Consider the following 15,534-nt stretch of genomic DNA (forward strand, 5'->3'; position numbering starts at 1 on the left):
AGCATTTCAAGATGAGGAACAGCAAAGTCCCAAAGAGAGTGGAATCCAGGACAGTTGAAATAGTGTGACCTCAGAGATAACTGTAGGGCAAGAACTCATTAAAGTTACAGGAAGTCATGCTATATTGGATTATAAAGCATTTTTGACATGGTGGCTATTATTCTGAATGAAAATTTTGAAATGAGGAGTGATGTGATCTGATTGATGTTTTAAAAGAGTAACTCTGTTCACTGTACTGAAATTACACTTCAGGGACACAAGAGTGAAAGTTAGACAGCTAGTTGGCTATAGCAGTCATCCACAGAAGAGGTGATGTTAGTGAATGAGGTAGTAAGTGGCGGAGGCCAGGATAGGTGGCTGGATCCTGTGTCCATTTTGAAGATGGAGTCAGAATTTGTTCAGAATTGATGGACTATTTAAGGAAAAGAGAAGCATCCTGTCCTTGTTGCTTCTTTGTAATGCTTTGTCTTACTAATTTTGAACCTTGTAGTAGCAGGTACCTGAAAAATGCTTAACATATATGTGGTTTAGTCCTGCTTTTGTCAGTACAGAACGGACTTGCCTAAATTCTCCCCCAGTCTGTCAATATGGAATTCACCGCAGTCTAAAAAGTATCCCATTTAGATGTTTGAATTATTTTTCAAAAACAAACCTAGAAAACAAAAACCTCTAATGCCTCTGAAGTGAATAACAATAGATTCAATACTATGAAATTTCTGTTTCTCCTCTGTGTCTGTGTTCAAGGAATTTATTAATTTCATCTGTTGTCAAATTTATTGGCATAGCCTGACCTGTGGTGGCGCAGTGGATAAAGCGTTGACCTGGAATGCTGAGGTTGCCGGTTCAAAACCCTGGGCTTGCCCAGTCAAGGCATATATAGGAGTTGAAGCTTCCTGCTCCTCCCCCCTTCTCTCTCTCTCTCTCTCTCAATCTCTCTCTCTCTCTCCTCTAAAATGAATAAATAAATAAAAAAAAAATTTATTGGCATAAATTATTCATAATAAACATTTCCATACTATTCTTTTAATATCTATATGTGACACCCCTTTTTAATATTTAATATTGGTAATGTATATTTCTTTTGCCAATTTTCACATGGTTTATTAATTTATTAATCTTTTCAAACAGTTAACATTTTATTTTGATCTGTTTTCTATTTCATAAATTCCTCTTCGTGATTATTTAGCTTTTTCTATTTTGTTTAGGCTTAATTTGCTAGCTTCTTGAGATGGGCTTTTAGATAATTGATTTTAAAACTTTATTCTTTTCTAATTTTGTACTTAGTTATAACTTTCCCACAAATCACTGCCATTAAGGCAGTTAATGCTGTGATTTGATAGCTTCTACTTTCATTACCATTCAGTTCAAAGCATTTTTATATTCTGATTACTTTGAGTCATGAGTTATTTAGTAGTCTTGCTTAATTTCTGAGCACCTAGGAACCTTATCACTATTATCTTTATTACCAGTATTATCCCACTGTAATCATAAAACTTACATTTTATGACTTTAATTCTGAAATTTATTGACACTTGCTTAACAGTTCATAATAAGTTCTATTTGGTTATAATTTCATGTGTACTTGAAAAGAATGTATAGTCTGCAGTTGTTGGATATCAAGGTCTATAAACATCACTTAAATCAAACTGAGTAATTTTGTTTTTCAAATATTCTATATCTTGTTTTTTGTGTCTGCTGTTAATTACTGAAATATGTTAATATTTCCATTTATGTTTGAAAAGTTGCCTCTTCCTACTTTCAGTCAGTCAATTTTTGCATCATATATTTTGAAACTATTTTAACTACATGCATGTTTGGGATTGTTAACAAATCTGTTTGATCATGAGAAATTCTCTTCTTTATTTCTTCTAATACATTTTGTCCTAAATTCAACTTTATGTGATATTAACATAGATCTCTATCTAGCTCTTGTATGATGATTGTTTGAATGTATATATATTTTTTCCATCCTTTTATTTCAACCTGGTTCTACATGAAAAAAAAAATTTTCTTATAAACATTATGTAGTCAAGTCTTTTTGTTTTTCCAGTTTGACAATTTTTATTCTTTAAGTGGAGAATTCTTTAATTCTTCTATAATTCTATTTTTTATGTTTCTTTTTTCCTTTGATCCTATTTTTCTTTAATTAATAAAGTTATTATTGAAATTACACTTTAAAAAGACTACAAAGAACAAATATGTTCCATCTTCTACATGAAAAAAATTTGTTTTTAATCTTGGGAAACATACTGACAAGTAACATGTACTGAGCCCGTATGTGTTAAGCATGCATTTAAGTGCATTATCAGATTTGATCCCATAAAACACTAGTATGAGACAAGAGCTATTATTTTTCATGATTTTTAAATGAGAAACTGAGGCTCAGAGAAGTCAGGTGCATCATTCCTCTAGATCAGCGACAGAGCTGGGATTCAATAGTCCATGAAGTCAGCTAGTATTTACTTCTGAGTCTTTCCTTTCTAAATTGCATAGAACCAGTGCCTTCATTTAAGAAAAAATTATATTACTTTTTGCATGATGACCATCCTAGTCTTCTTCCTGTGGGTATGTGTCATTTATCTGTGCCCAATATCACGTAGAGTTTCTGTTTCCTATTGCTTTGTTTTCACTTGTTTCTTGGTTTAGCTACTTATCTTCCAAGGTATAAAGAAGCCAAATCTGGGAGATTTGGTAGTAAATCTCCCTACTAATGGTGTGAAATAAATTGAGTGAGTTTGTTTGAGCCATGTGACAGTTTCTTTACTAATTATTGACCCTGATGTGATGGAAGGAATCGAGGGGATTTTCCCCAGCTCATTCCTCTTGAGTGCCATTGAGCAAATCTGATTGATGTTTTGCTTGTTCAGGACCCTAAGATATGCGAACACTACCGAGTATTGCCCCGGATGGGTTACCTCTGCCCCAAAAATTTACAGCCTGTCTGCGGTGATGACGGCCAGACCTACAACAACCCATGCATGCTCTGTCATGAAAACCTGTAAGTATGCAAGCCACCCCATTCTATCTTCCAGTGTGGAGGCTCTTGACTACAATGTTTACCCACAGTAGTGAGCTGCTCACAATTCGAGGCTGTTGCAGCAGCCAGTTGACTAATCATAGCAGTTCTAAATCCAAATTTTGTGACCTTCATCATTATATAAAATAGATGAAAGTTGATGTCATCCCTTTAATAGAATTGCTTATAGACTTCACTGAGCAGAAGGGAAAGGAAAAAGTGGTGGGATTACAACAATTAGAGAAAATCTCTGTAAACTCACGTACACTTGTGGGAGTCTGAGCATCATCCATTCTTTGTCTAACAAAAAAGCTGAGAATCATTGCCATGCAGTCAGCCTGGCCTATAATCGCTAATGGACCTAATGACTACCTGAGGGTCACAGCTATCCCTAAGTCTCCTTCTTGGAGCAGGAAGTGGTGTCATGCAAAAGAAAGCACACTGGAGCAAATGGCAGACCTAGTGTCTGCTCTCACATGTGTTACCCTCTGCATCTGTGGGCCTATTATCTCATTATTCTGAGATTCGTGTCTTTATTGGCTAAGTGAAGCCCATTCTCTGAACCAACTGACTTCCCAAGATTCTTGAGAACTGTTCCCGTAAATTAAATACAAAGGCTTCATTGTTGAGTCTTTTGGCATTTGTGGTAGCTTTGTGGTTGCTTTTCTGCTCAAATGTTCTCTTACCCTCACCTTCATTCACCTTCCTTGCCTTTTCCCACCCTTCCTTTTACTAGCTTTAAATGAGAGCATGGGGGGAAAGCTTAACTTTCCCACTTCACCCGACCCCAGACTTACGTGGCAATCCATGTATATTCTATCCCTCTTAGCAAGGCCCACAATGCAAGGATGGGTCTGGTAGCCTCCTTTTTAATCCTGGAAAAATATTTGAATTTGCATTTATGTCCTTTTGCATCAAACAACTCCTTTAAAAAAGCCACTCTGCAGTTTATATACTTAGAATAAAATCTAAATATGAACTTTATGTGTTCTCACATCTGTAGGCAGGGCACTTCAACGTTTACCCCTCACGGAAGCCTCACTCCCTGCTGTGCAGTGCTGTTCGCTTCATTGTACAGAGGGTGAATTGAGGCTCAGAGAGTGCAGGTAATCTGTTTGAAGTCACAAAGCTAAGAAGTAGATCAGACAGGATTTTAACCTTGTTCCTTTGGGAATAATACAGTTTTCTTTTCTCTCCACTATACCACTGTTTTATGCAAAGCAGTAGTTTCTTTTAAAAATTGAGGGAGTCAAAGATTCCTTTGATAATATGAAGAAAGTTAGCTCTTTCCAGAAAAGAAAAAGATGTGACATTAACAATTTGTATGCATAAAATCTATGCGGACATTAATATCTTGAAGTCCATCCATTGATCTTACAGTTTTAAGAATCAAGGAATCCCTGTTTAAGGAATTAGTACAACCATTCAGGAATTTGTTACTGTATAATGCCTTATCTTTAGCCCAGAAATCTTTCAACTCTTCTTTATTGTAAATGTCATCCAATGTTCTTCACGCATCTGTTAACTATATAAACCCAGGACAAGCGAACGTCTACCTCAGGGGAACTTTAGAGTGAGCAATCCCAATGATGAAAATATTAATAAAAGCATGCCTCAGGATGGGTTGTTTAGCTAAATATAAAGAAACTGGGAGTATATATTATGCAGAGAAAATTCAGGCTATCCCAGAAAAAAGGAAATGGCGTTGGACTCTGTTGCCATAGAGGAAGCTATAGGGAAGCAATTTCAACTTGAGCAATGCCTCAGGACAAAATGAACTGCCTTGTTAGACAGTGACAGTGACCTTCCCATCACCAGAGGCAAACAAGTAGGTGTTTGATAGATTCTATTTCTTAAGTAAAAGGCATTAAAATTTATGCCCTTTAAGAGTTTTTCCAATTATAAAATTCAAACTATATGATTGTCTTGTTATATTTTATAAAATATATTTATACATATATGAAATCTATATTCTCTCTCTATTTTATGTTTGTATAAGAATATATTTATATGAAATATATTTTATAATCCCCAAGTCACATTATAGGTACTCATTAAAGTCCAGTTTCTCTCTGGGACCCCATTTACCATCTGTAAAATAATGGCTTTTGGACTAGAGGATCTCCAACTTTATTTCCAACACTCAACAATTCTATGAGTACATAGATAAATGAAGTGTGATATAATAGATCCAGGGCTGGAAACCAATCTGGAGCTAGAGGAGAAGAGAGGGATTAAACATGGATGATGCCAACCAGAAAAAAGGGTGGAATGCAGATCCCAAGTCCTACTTCTAATTTCAGTTCTGGTTTGGTGCGCAAATATCACCCACATCAACCCTTGTGTTTCCACCCCCATCTTTGACAATGACTCTGTTCTGTTTTAGAATACGCCAAGCTAATACACGCATTCTCAGAGATGGGCCGTGTGAGGAGAGCACTCCAGAAATGATACCTTTCAGCACCCCAACCTCTGTAAGTACATAGCGGTGTTAGACCAGCTGGTGAAGGTAACGAAATGATTGCTGAAATATATGGGAAGAATAATACAGTAGTTAGCATTTTTAAAAGTTTACTAGAATCCTTCATGGAATTATCATAGCAATGTCCCTCACATAACGATTTCAGGGTAGGCTTTTTTTTCTGTGGTTTGGAGACAGAGGCCAAGAGAGGTCAGATAGCAACAGAACTGAATCCACACCATTCTATATCATCCCCTTTTACATTCTTGCCTTTTACATGATATTAGATTCTCTCCCAAAATCAAGAGTGGACGCTTTCATTTCACTTCCTACTAGGATGCTTTGACACACACACAGCTGAGTTTGACACTCTCCCGGGTGAGTGTGTTTGCACAATGCCTTCCTTTAGCAAGCTGATATGTAGCTTGGGGGGAAAACTGGGAGTATTCAGGTAAGAGAACAATTTTTTGTTCCCTGATAAATATGAGTTCAAATTTCAGTTTTTGATGTTCTTTGTGTATGAGACTTTTGACAAATCACATAAATATCTAAACCAAAGATCTTGCTGCATTATTGAAAGTATTCAAGAAATGCTGACCTTTTGCCTGACCAGGCGGTGGTGCAGTGGATAGAATGTCGGATTGGGATGCAGACGACCCAGGTTTGAGACCCCGAGGTTGCCAGCTTGAGTGCAGGCTCATCTGGTTTGAGCAAGGCTCCCCAGCTTGGACCCAAGGTCTCTTGGTCCAAGAGTGAGAGGTTACTCAGTCTGCTGTAGCCCCCTGGACAAGGCACATATGAGAAAGCAATCAATGAACAACTAAAGTGCCACAACGAGAAACTGATGATTGATGCTTCTCATCTCTCTCTATTCCTGTCTGTCTGTCCTTATCTATCCCTCTCTCTGACTCTCTCTCTGTAAAGAAAAAATAAATAAATTTTTTTAAAAAAAGAAATACTGACTTTTAAGCATTTGGCACAATGTCTGAAAATGAATGGCATTTATTATTATTGTCCACTATTATTATTATGCCTGAGAGATCAAAGTATGAACTTAGAGAAACAGACCCTGGCACAATACTTACTTTTACTAATTTTAATAAATTCTATTTTAATAAGTGTATATTTGATATTCATAAATATATTTATGTTTAATTAAAGCAGACAATATTTAATGAATAAAATAAACAGTTATTATTATCCATCTTATTATTTTACTCCCTTCCACGACCACAGAAAGCTTTGGCAGTAATGGAATTGGAAACTCTTCTGTCTGATTTGAAGATCTTAGGTAACACAAGATGAGACCATATTCAAAAGAACAGCTCAATGAGCCTTGCTTATGGGAAATTGGAGGAACAGGAGCTATAAGCCAGCTGTTCTGGTTTCCCACCAGCAGCTGGAAGGCAGGTAGAGTAGGCAGAGCATGAAATGAAATCAGGAAAAGTTCATTTCTTTCTCATCTGGGCTTGACAAAACCATCTCTCAACTCTGGGTCTTTACACATCCATAAAGAGAGGGTTTAAATTTCTACTCTAGTCCTCATATTGTGTTCCCTATTTTATTACATATAAACTCAGTGGTTTTCCCCTCATTGTGTTAACTGAACATACAAATACAGCTGGCTACATATATCATAGACTAGAAAGGTACATAAAATCTTTATACAAGTCCCATAGACCACACCTTAGAGCACACCTTGCTGCAATCTCGTTGAGTCACCTTGAAAACTGCTTTAGAAGGAAGTTGCCATAGGACAGTACTGATAAGACAGATTTACTCAAATAATGAAGAATCTTGCCAGGCTAAGCTAACAAAAGGATTGTAAGGGAGTTTCTTCCTTTCATTTCTGGGTGTTTGCTTTCCATTAGAGTTATAGTATAAGCATTATTGAGGATAGGAATTATTTATGATGTGAACTGATGGGATGAATCATTGAACAGAGAGTGCCCTGGGCATGGTTTCAGCCCCTCCGTATGATTCAGTCCTCTGATTTCAGATACACCAAGGTGGTCTGGGTAGGTCGTGGCTTAGCATTGCTCTGATAACTCTTATGAATTCATATTCTGGAGGTTGAAACCTATTGCCTGATCATGGTTCATGGATAGAAGATAATTTAAGAGTGTTGGGACTCCCAAGATTGGAGTAAAAAGCCAGGAAGTCACAATTTTCCTGGAAAAATAGATTGAGGATCTGGAACCTATGCTTTTACTTACTATCTAAGAAGTACTCTCTATTATACAGTAACTGCTAAGATGAATGTAACTCTTTAGAATTTAATGTGCTTTATCCTTTTGCATCTTCACAACAGTCCTGTAATTAGTGCAGGGATTGTTATCTTTCCTATTTTGCAGAAAATCATCCTGCGACCTATCCAAGTTATATAGTATTATATCGTGGATCCAACGTAGGTCTTCTGACTTTATTTCTTGTTCTGCCACCATCCTCTCTGTGTCAGGAGACTCTGAAAACCCTGGACTCTGGAGAAGGCATTATTTTAAGTCAGTGAAGATTAGCTACTTTGGATGGAAATTCCTATGTTAAGGAAAATACCAATACTATTTTGTGAGATGAACAGATAACAATTCTCAATTCAATGACAAAGATTTGCAAGGATTTAATAAGACGATAGCTTGTCACTCTCAAACCAAAGGAAATCTCACATTTCTAATTTCCACGTGTAAGTGAATATAGAGGTTTGAGTTTGGAGCGATCCTGCTATTAGGGCTTCAGGTGGTATAGTGTAGTTACATGGAAGAAAACTTCCTGAGGCCCTGGTCCCCTTTTTAAAAATATTTCAGTATTGATTTAATGTGGTCAATGTTGATTTAAAGAGCATATGGATATTGAATGAGTCAGGCAAGGAAGGGAGACGATTCTATTCTCATGACCTAAGACAAGCTATAAGAGTAAAGCATTAGTGTTCGAAGAGTTAGATTCAAGTCCTGACCAAATGTGAGACCTGAACAAATCACTGGATTTCTCAAAGTTTAGTTTTCTTCTCTGTGAAATGATGTTAATAACTCCTTTGGATGAGGTCCACTCCTTTGGATGATGTGATCGAGAGCAGAGTTCATTTCTGTGTCTCCCTCAACAGGTAGGATGCACCAGGTGCTCAATAAAGGCTCATTGAATCAATTGAAAAAAATGTGGAAGTGATTTTGAATTGTGAGTTCTTGGCAGAGTGCAGGAATCTATGGATTTCTTTGACTATGGCACGGCTATACGTGTATAGCTCACATTTCTACAACGTCTCTGAATTTCTACCATCTAACCTACCCATCTTCTCTTCCAGGACAAATGATGCGAGGATTGGTGAAAGCCATGAGGGGAAATGTGTGCCCCAAGTCTGAATTGCCTACCTTCACCATCTGTGTATACAGAGAATTCTTCAGAGCTCGTCTTGTTAACTATAGGAAGCAATAGAGAGCTGTTGGGGGAATGGACTCACTGACTTTCAGTCTTCTCCATCTCTTTCCTCCTAGATTCTGTGGTCAGAGAGCATAGAGACATCTCCACCTGGTCTGTGCTCTGCAGATCCTGACCACAATGCTGTCTGTCCAATTACTTGTTCAATAAAAGTAAACCCAGCACAACACCCTTTCTGGGATTTCTTTGCCACTAATAGGAAGTTGTTTTTTACAGAAGTTAAATAAACTCTACCCTTTTGTCTTGCTAAGCCCACTGGTGGACAGCTCGCTTTTTTTTTCTGATACAACTTGCTGTCGTAGTTGGGAACAGAGGTTGGGAGAGATGGGCTCCCAATCAGCCAACAGTCATATAAAGCCAACCAGCTGTGAATGGACTTCACCTTCACCATCTGTCATCTGATCAGCTCCCCTCTGTAGCATCTTTAATTCCATTAATAGTATAACTATCTCTCAGTTACATAGGCTCCATCTACTGACACAAACCAGTAATTCTTCACATCGAATCATGTTGCTTCTTGACAATATCTAATCAGGTCTTGGTTCCATAATTTGGAGAAGACTAAGGAAATGAGAGTTTCACACACAAAGTGTATGAGTCTCTAGAGCAGCACTATCGAATAGAAATATAATATAAGTCACAACTATACTTGCACATTTTCTCACAGCTATAAAACAAATGGGTAAAAATAAATATAATAATATAAGGTCTACTGGAAAGTTCTGTCCGTTTTGGAATAAAACAAAATACAAATTTTTCTTACCGTCAATAAACTTTATTAAATAATATAATTGCCATTATTATTAATGATTTCTTGCCAGCGTGAGGGTAATTTGTATATCCCATTTTTGAAAAATGTTTTATCTTTTTATGCAAAAAATTGAACCAGTGCTTGTTTGATATCTTCTTCATTTTTGAATTCTTTACCCTTCAAAAAATTTTGTAAGGACAAAAACAAGTGATAGTCAGAGGGTGCTAAGTCCAGGGGATATGGTGGGTATGACAGACATGCTTCTGTAGCATTTCTTCCTTGTTGAAATTCGTAAAAATTACAGTGGCATAAATGAACTTTATCAGTAGCCATAGGTACACTATCGCTTCACACATAAGACTAACATGAATCAACTTTGTTTTAGTTAATTTGCTACGTCAGTATGTATACATTAAGTGATAAAAATAGAGAGGCACACATGAGCCAAATAAACATGTGCTTATGTGTCGAAACTTGTGATAGAAACGGACAGAACTTTCCGGTAGACCTTATATATTTTATTTAACCCAATACATCAAAACTATTATCAAAATATAATCAATATAAACTTTTTTTTAACAAAATCATTTTTAGGAATTGGGTTTATTGAGGTGGCATTGCTTAATAAAATTATATAGGTTTCAGGTAATACAATTCTATAATACATCCCCTGTGCATTGCACTGTGTGTTCACTGCTCCAAGTCTAGTTTTACTAAATCTTTGATATTGGTATGTTTTATATTTCCAGCACATCTGCCAAATTTCAAGTGCTCAATAGCTACATTTCAAGTGGCTAGAGACTGTTAAACTAAACAGTGAGCTAACGCACATGAGAAATCTATCAGGATATACAAACTTTAAACAATGGTAAGATAGAACAACCAGTAGTTCTGTCATGCTCAGAATCTTGCTACTGGTACCTAGGCATGTTGTTCACTTTTAAATTCAAGGCTGGTACTGAACAGGCTCTAGAGGAGAATCCAACCTGGGTCAGATTGTTCTCAGCTACAGAGGAATTATGCCCGAATGGCAGGCCTACTTGGATTTGGGAAGTTTATTTCCTTCTGCTCTTTGTAATCTAGATAAGTTTGCCACTAGGCTAAGTATAGTAGGATCTGATGATCTTTGTCCTTTATAACTGTGAAAATAAATCAGTGTCAATTTTTTTCTTATGTTATTCAGAAAAAAGAAAGAAGGCATGTAAATCATTTTTTGAATGTGAAAATTTTAGGAAAAGAAGTGAGAAAACAATGTTGCTATTTTCTTTGGCAATTCCAGGATGCATTTAGAGACTCTATAATATGTGAGACTATATCTCCTTCCTGGTTATTGGTAGGAAATCCAGAAACTGTATTTTGATGGCCAATACATACTCTTTTTGAGATGTAGTTGTTTGTTATGTCATTTTGAACATGTTATTGAGATATAAACAACAGATTCTCTATAGTTATATTATTATTATTATTATTATTATTATTATGAATATTAGGTAATATGCATGAAGTCTTTGTAATCCCACTTTTAAAACTTAACCAATCTGGGCCTGACCTGTGGTGGCACAGTGGATAAAGCGTCGACCTAGAAATGCTGAGGTCGCCGGTTCGAAACTCTGGGCTTGTCTGGTCAAGGCACATATGGGAGTTGATGCTTCAAGCTCCTCCCCCCTTCTCTCTCTCTCTGTCTCTCCTCTCTCTCTCTCTCTCTCTCTCTCTCTCTCTCTCCCTGTCTCTCCCTCTCCTCTCTAAAAAAAAAAAAAAAAATGAATAAAAAAAAAAACTAAAAAAAAATTAAAAAAAAAAAAACAAAAAACTTAACCAATCCTTGCTAATCATTCTGAACACTAGGGAAGAGTGTGGCTAAATGATAGGGTGGGTGATAGATTGTCTGGTGTTGATGAGATCAGGGGATGGAGAAAGGCCCAGGGACCTGGTCAAGGTCAGGGTGAAGTGGGAGAGGGGGGCAGAGGTCAAGAATGAGGACCATGGAAAAGAGAATAGAGAATGGGCTAAGGATCAGAGATAAGAGTGTGAATGTGTTGAACATATTACTTGAGTTTTTCTTTTTAAATCTGAAAATTGACTTTTTTAGAGACACAAGCTAGGTGAATATAAAATGTCAGTATCAAAATGGCCATAAGAAAATAACTGCATTATATATCAGGTACATATCTGAATTGCTTCTTGATTAATACCCTGGTGGATGAAAGGCAGGTAAAAACCAGACTCATCTCATTGAGGTTTTAGGACCTGGTACTAAAATTCTAAACCAGGGAGTGACTAATGATCCTGAGATGGAACTAAAGAAAGCAAAGCTATTTCGGTCACTACCACAGAGTATGCATTTCCATATAACTAATATTTCAGAATTCATTTTTAAATGTGGGTTTTGTAGATTTACCACTGTCAAACTTTTATTTCCTTATATAAGGAACTCATCTGAAGTCTTCCTTTCTTTAGCACGTCTTCAGAAAGCACTTATCCAGACCATGGGTGAACTAACTTTTTCTTTTCCTGTGAAAGGCCAATTAACAAATATTTTAGGCTTAGTGGGACGTTTAGTCTCTGGCACAGCCACTCAATGCTGCTATTGTCTGAAGAAATGAATTTATTCCTTGGCCAGTTAGCTCAGTGGTTTAGAACATCATTCCAAAACATCAAGCTTGGAGGTTCAATCTCCAGTCAGGGCACAGACATGAAGTGACCAGTGAATGCACAACTAAGTGGAACAACAAATGAATGCTTCTCTCTCTCTCTCCATTCTTCTGTCTCTCTAAAATCAATCAATAAATGAAAACTATTAAAGAAAGAAATGAATTTTCACTGTGTAAATCAATATACGTGGGCATGTTCTCATAAAACTATATTTACAAAAATAACTGGTGGGCCCAGTTTGACCTGTGGGCTGCAAACCAGGAAGGTGTAGGAATCTATCTCTTTTCCTGCTTTTTTTTTGTATCCTAATTAGTTGTCTTCTTTTTGTTCCCTTCTATGTTGTTAAATACCAACCACACTTCTCATTCTGTGATAATGACAATCGGAAACACTAAATGTTGACATTTCTAAATCCTTAATGTGTGCTTGAAACTGAGCAAAGCACACAAGACTCACATTTGTCCCCCAATTCAATACGTTTTCTGACTTTCTTGGTTAACTCTGACTAAGCCCAGTCTCACAAAATGCACACATAGGGTTTTAGTAAAGGCAATGAATATGTTCTCAGAAACCACTCCCTGTGTGGCATTTGTCCATGACGGGTGATAACGTTTCCCTCCTAGAAAAAAAGCCTAACAAGACATCTTGTTTTTTTTCCATGACATCACCTTGGCACACTGCTAGGATCGCTTTTCCTTTCCAGTATTAAAATTAAAGTTCCATTTCAATAATACGTGACTGTAAATTATTTTTCAAGCATGAAGAGGGAACAGAGAAAAGGCTTTGTCCATTGAAGATCAGTTTCAGGAAAATGAATCCAAATATTTGTCACACTTAATGGGATGAGCATAGAGGTCGTAATGGAACGGACCGTAGAGGTCCTTTTAGGCTACTCTGACGTGCTGCCTTTCTCCAGGCCAAGCTGTTACAGTACTCGTAAATCTCTTTCAAGCCTAGAGATATATTGCATTTTATCTTACTTTTCTTCTTTTATACATTTCAGACACTTTTTCTCTTCAGTGGACTTTTTCAGTGGCCTAACAGACTTGATTGTCTCCATCCTTTATAGCTCTTTTTTGTTGCTGTTGTTGTTTAATCTCCAAACAACCTCTTCAATATACAGATCTTCTAATTCTGCAGTGTAGACCAGGGGTCCCCAAACTACAGCCTGCAGGCTGCATGCGGCCCCCTGAGGCCATTTATCCGGCCCCTGCTGCACATCCGGAAGGGGCACCTCTTTCACTGGTGGTCAGTGAGAGGAGCATAGTTCCCATTGACATACTGGTCAGTTTGTTGATTTAAATTTACTTGTTCTTTATTTTAAATATTATATTTGTTCCCATTTTGTTCTTTTACTTTAAAATAAGATATGTGCAGTGTGCATAGGGATTTGTTCACAGTTTTTTTATAGTCCAGCCCTCCAACGGTCTGACGGACAGTGAAATGGCCCCTGTGTAAAATGTTTGGGGACCCCTGGTGTAGACTTTTGGAAAATTCCTACTAAGCTGCCACAATGCACGAAAGCAAAGCAAAATGAGACAAACCTGAATTCTAGGCATTGTCTTCTGCCCTCTCTTTTATCCTCCGCAGAGTTTATCACCAAATCTGAACCACTTTTGCTTCAAGCCGTCTCCCCCTTTCATGATGGACCACAGCAGCCCTATGAATGGTCTTCCTGCTTCAGTTGTGGCCCTTCCGTTATATCCTGAATCTGAAATCTAAATTTGACAGTATCATGGTTAAAACTTTTAATTGGCACCTCTCACCCACAGGATAGATTCTGTATGGCCAGTAGCCACAGCCACCATCAGAGCCGCCTGGCCCGTGCAGGTTCGCATTGAATTCGAACAGATGATAATGACACAATGGAGCCAAGAACTGGTGGGCTATTACCTTTAATCCTAGCTTGCACCTGGCGAGCAAGTAAATACACACAGTGGGAAAACAGTTCCCTTTCCATTCAGGGCTCTCAAAGCCACTGACTCATCCGAGTATCTCTAGAATCAAAGGCCTCACCAGCCTTATTCACCTCTGTTTCTCTTCTCCTTCCCTTTGCACTAACTCTGCATGACTGGCTTCTCCCTCAGAACTCCGCCATCTTGGCTGCCTCTCCTCTGCAATGCTGATGGCGGGATCTGAGCCAGCAAGCCTCCGGTCTGCCTCATTTTATAGTGTAGAAATTAAAGCCTTTAAGCAAATTTACAAATAAGGAAGTCTGATACAAAGTCACTTATCTGAGGCATAAATGGGATTCCTCATAAAAGTGCACCACCCCACATCATGCAACAGTCAAGGGTGTGTGTGGGTAAAGCTTAGTGTTAAGATCTTAGTATTGATATTAGAAGGATGTTGAAAAGATCTTAGTATTAAAAGTGTGAGAAAGGCTTAGTCTTAAAACTAAACCTTAGGCTATGAGGACCTTATCAGCTTACAGCCTGTCTCCCACACCCAATGCAAACTGTAAGCAAGCAAACATATATATCAGTGGTAGTCAACCTGGTCCCTACCACCCACTAGTGGGCGTTCCAGCTTTCATGGTGGGGGGTAGCGGAGCAACCAAAGTATAAATAAAAATATAGATTTAATTATAGTAAATTGTTTTATAAAGATTTATTCTGCCAAACTTAGAGAAAATATGACATAAAGTACTTGGTAAGTAATTATTATATGCTTTAACTTGCTTTAACTCTGCTTTATAAATTTTATAAAGTAAAGTGCTGGAATGCATGGGAGTCCGAAAGACCAGAGTAACAGGCTTTATTGAAAGGAAGAAAGGAACCCTGCCGGGCACTTCTCCCGCGGGAGAAGAGCACGGGTTACAGACTAGGGGTGAGTTATATAGTGTTTGGGAGAGCCTGAGGGGATACTGAGGCAAAAGTCCTGGTATGTCCAGAGCCCCTCCTTGGGGCGGGTTGTCAGCTTTGTGGAATTCCTTTGTCTCAGGGGCGATAGTCCAGTAAGGGTGAGGTCTGACAGATAAGCGGAACATCAAGAGGGCAGTTTGGAATACACATATCTATCATTTCTCAACTCTGTGGTTACATATAAAAGAAAGGCAGTTATTAATTTTATAATATATGGTGAGGGGTGATGAGGAGAAAGAGGAGAAAAAGTTGGAAAATTATTGCTTCTTCTGGAGAGAACTCAAGAAGGGATTCTTGCCAAGCCAAGTCCCTCATCCAGTTAAGGAGGTCGTCAATTTCCATGCTGTAAGGTCTGAACCAG

At 37.7% G+C, this 15,534-nt stretch overlaps 1 protein-coding gene across 2 annotated transcripts in view; it reads left to right on the forward strand.

Annotated features, from left to right (window-relative positions):
• SPINK5 (serine peptidase inhibitor Kazal type 5) overlaps positions 1 to 9,156 on the forward strand; it is a 64,959-nt gene extending 55,803 nt beyond the window's left edge. For both annotated transcript variants that reach the window (XM_066388203.1, XM_066388204.1), the window contains 3 exons: positions 2,868 to 2,998; positions 5,403 to 5,490; positions 8,773 to 9,156. In XM_066388203.1, coding sequence (XP_066244300.1) covers positions 2,868 to 2,998; positions 5,403 to 5,490; positions 8,773 to 8,781 — 228 coding nt within the window. In that variant the 3' untranslated portion in view covers positions 8,782 to 9,156. The remainder of the gene's footprint in view (positions 1 to 2,867; positions 2,999 to 5,402; positions 5,491 to 8,772) is intronic.
• Positions 9,157 to 15,534: the final 6,378 nt, after the last annotated feature.

Source organism: Saccopteryx leptura, chromosome 6 (assembly GCF_036850995.1).
Source record: "Saccopteryx leptura isolate mSacLep1 chromosome 6, mSacLep1_pri_phased_curated, whole genome shotgun sequence".
Taxonomy (NCBI): domain Eukaryota; kingdom Metazoa; phylum Chordata; class Mammalia; order Chiroptera; family Emballonuridae; genus Saccopteryx; species Saccopteryx leptura.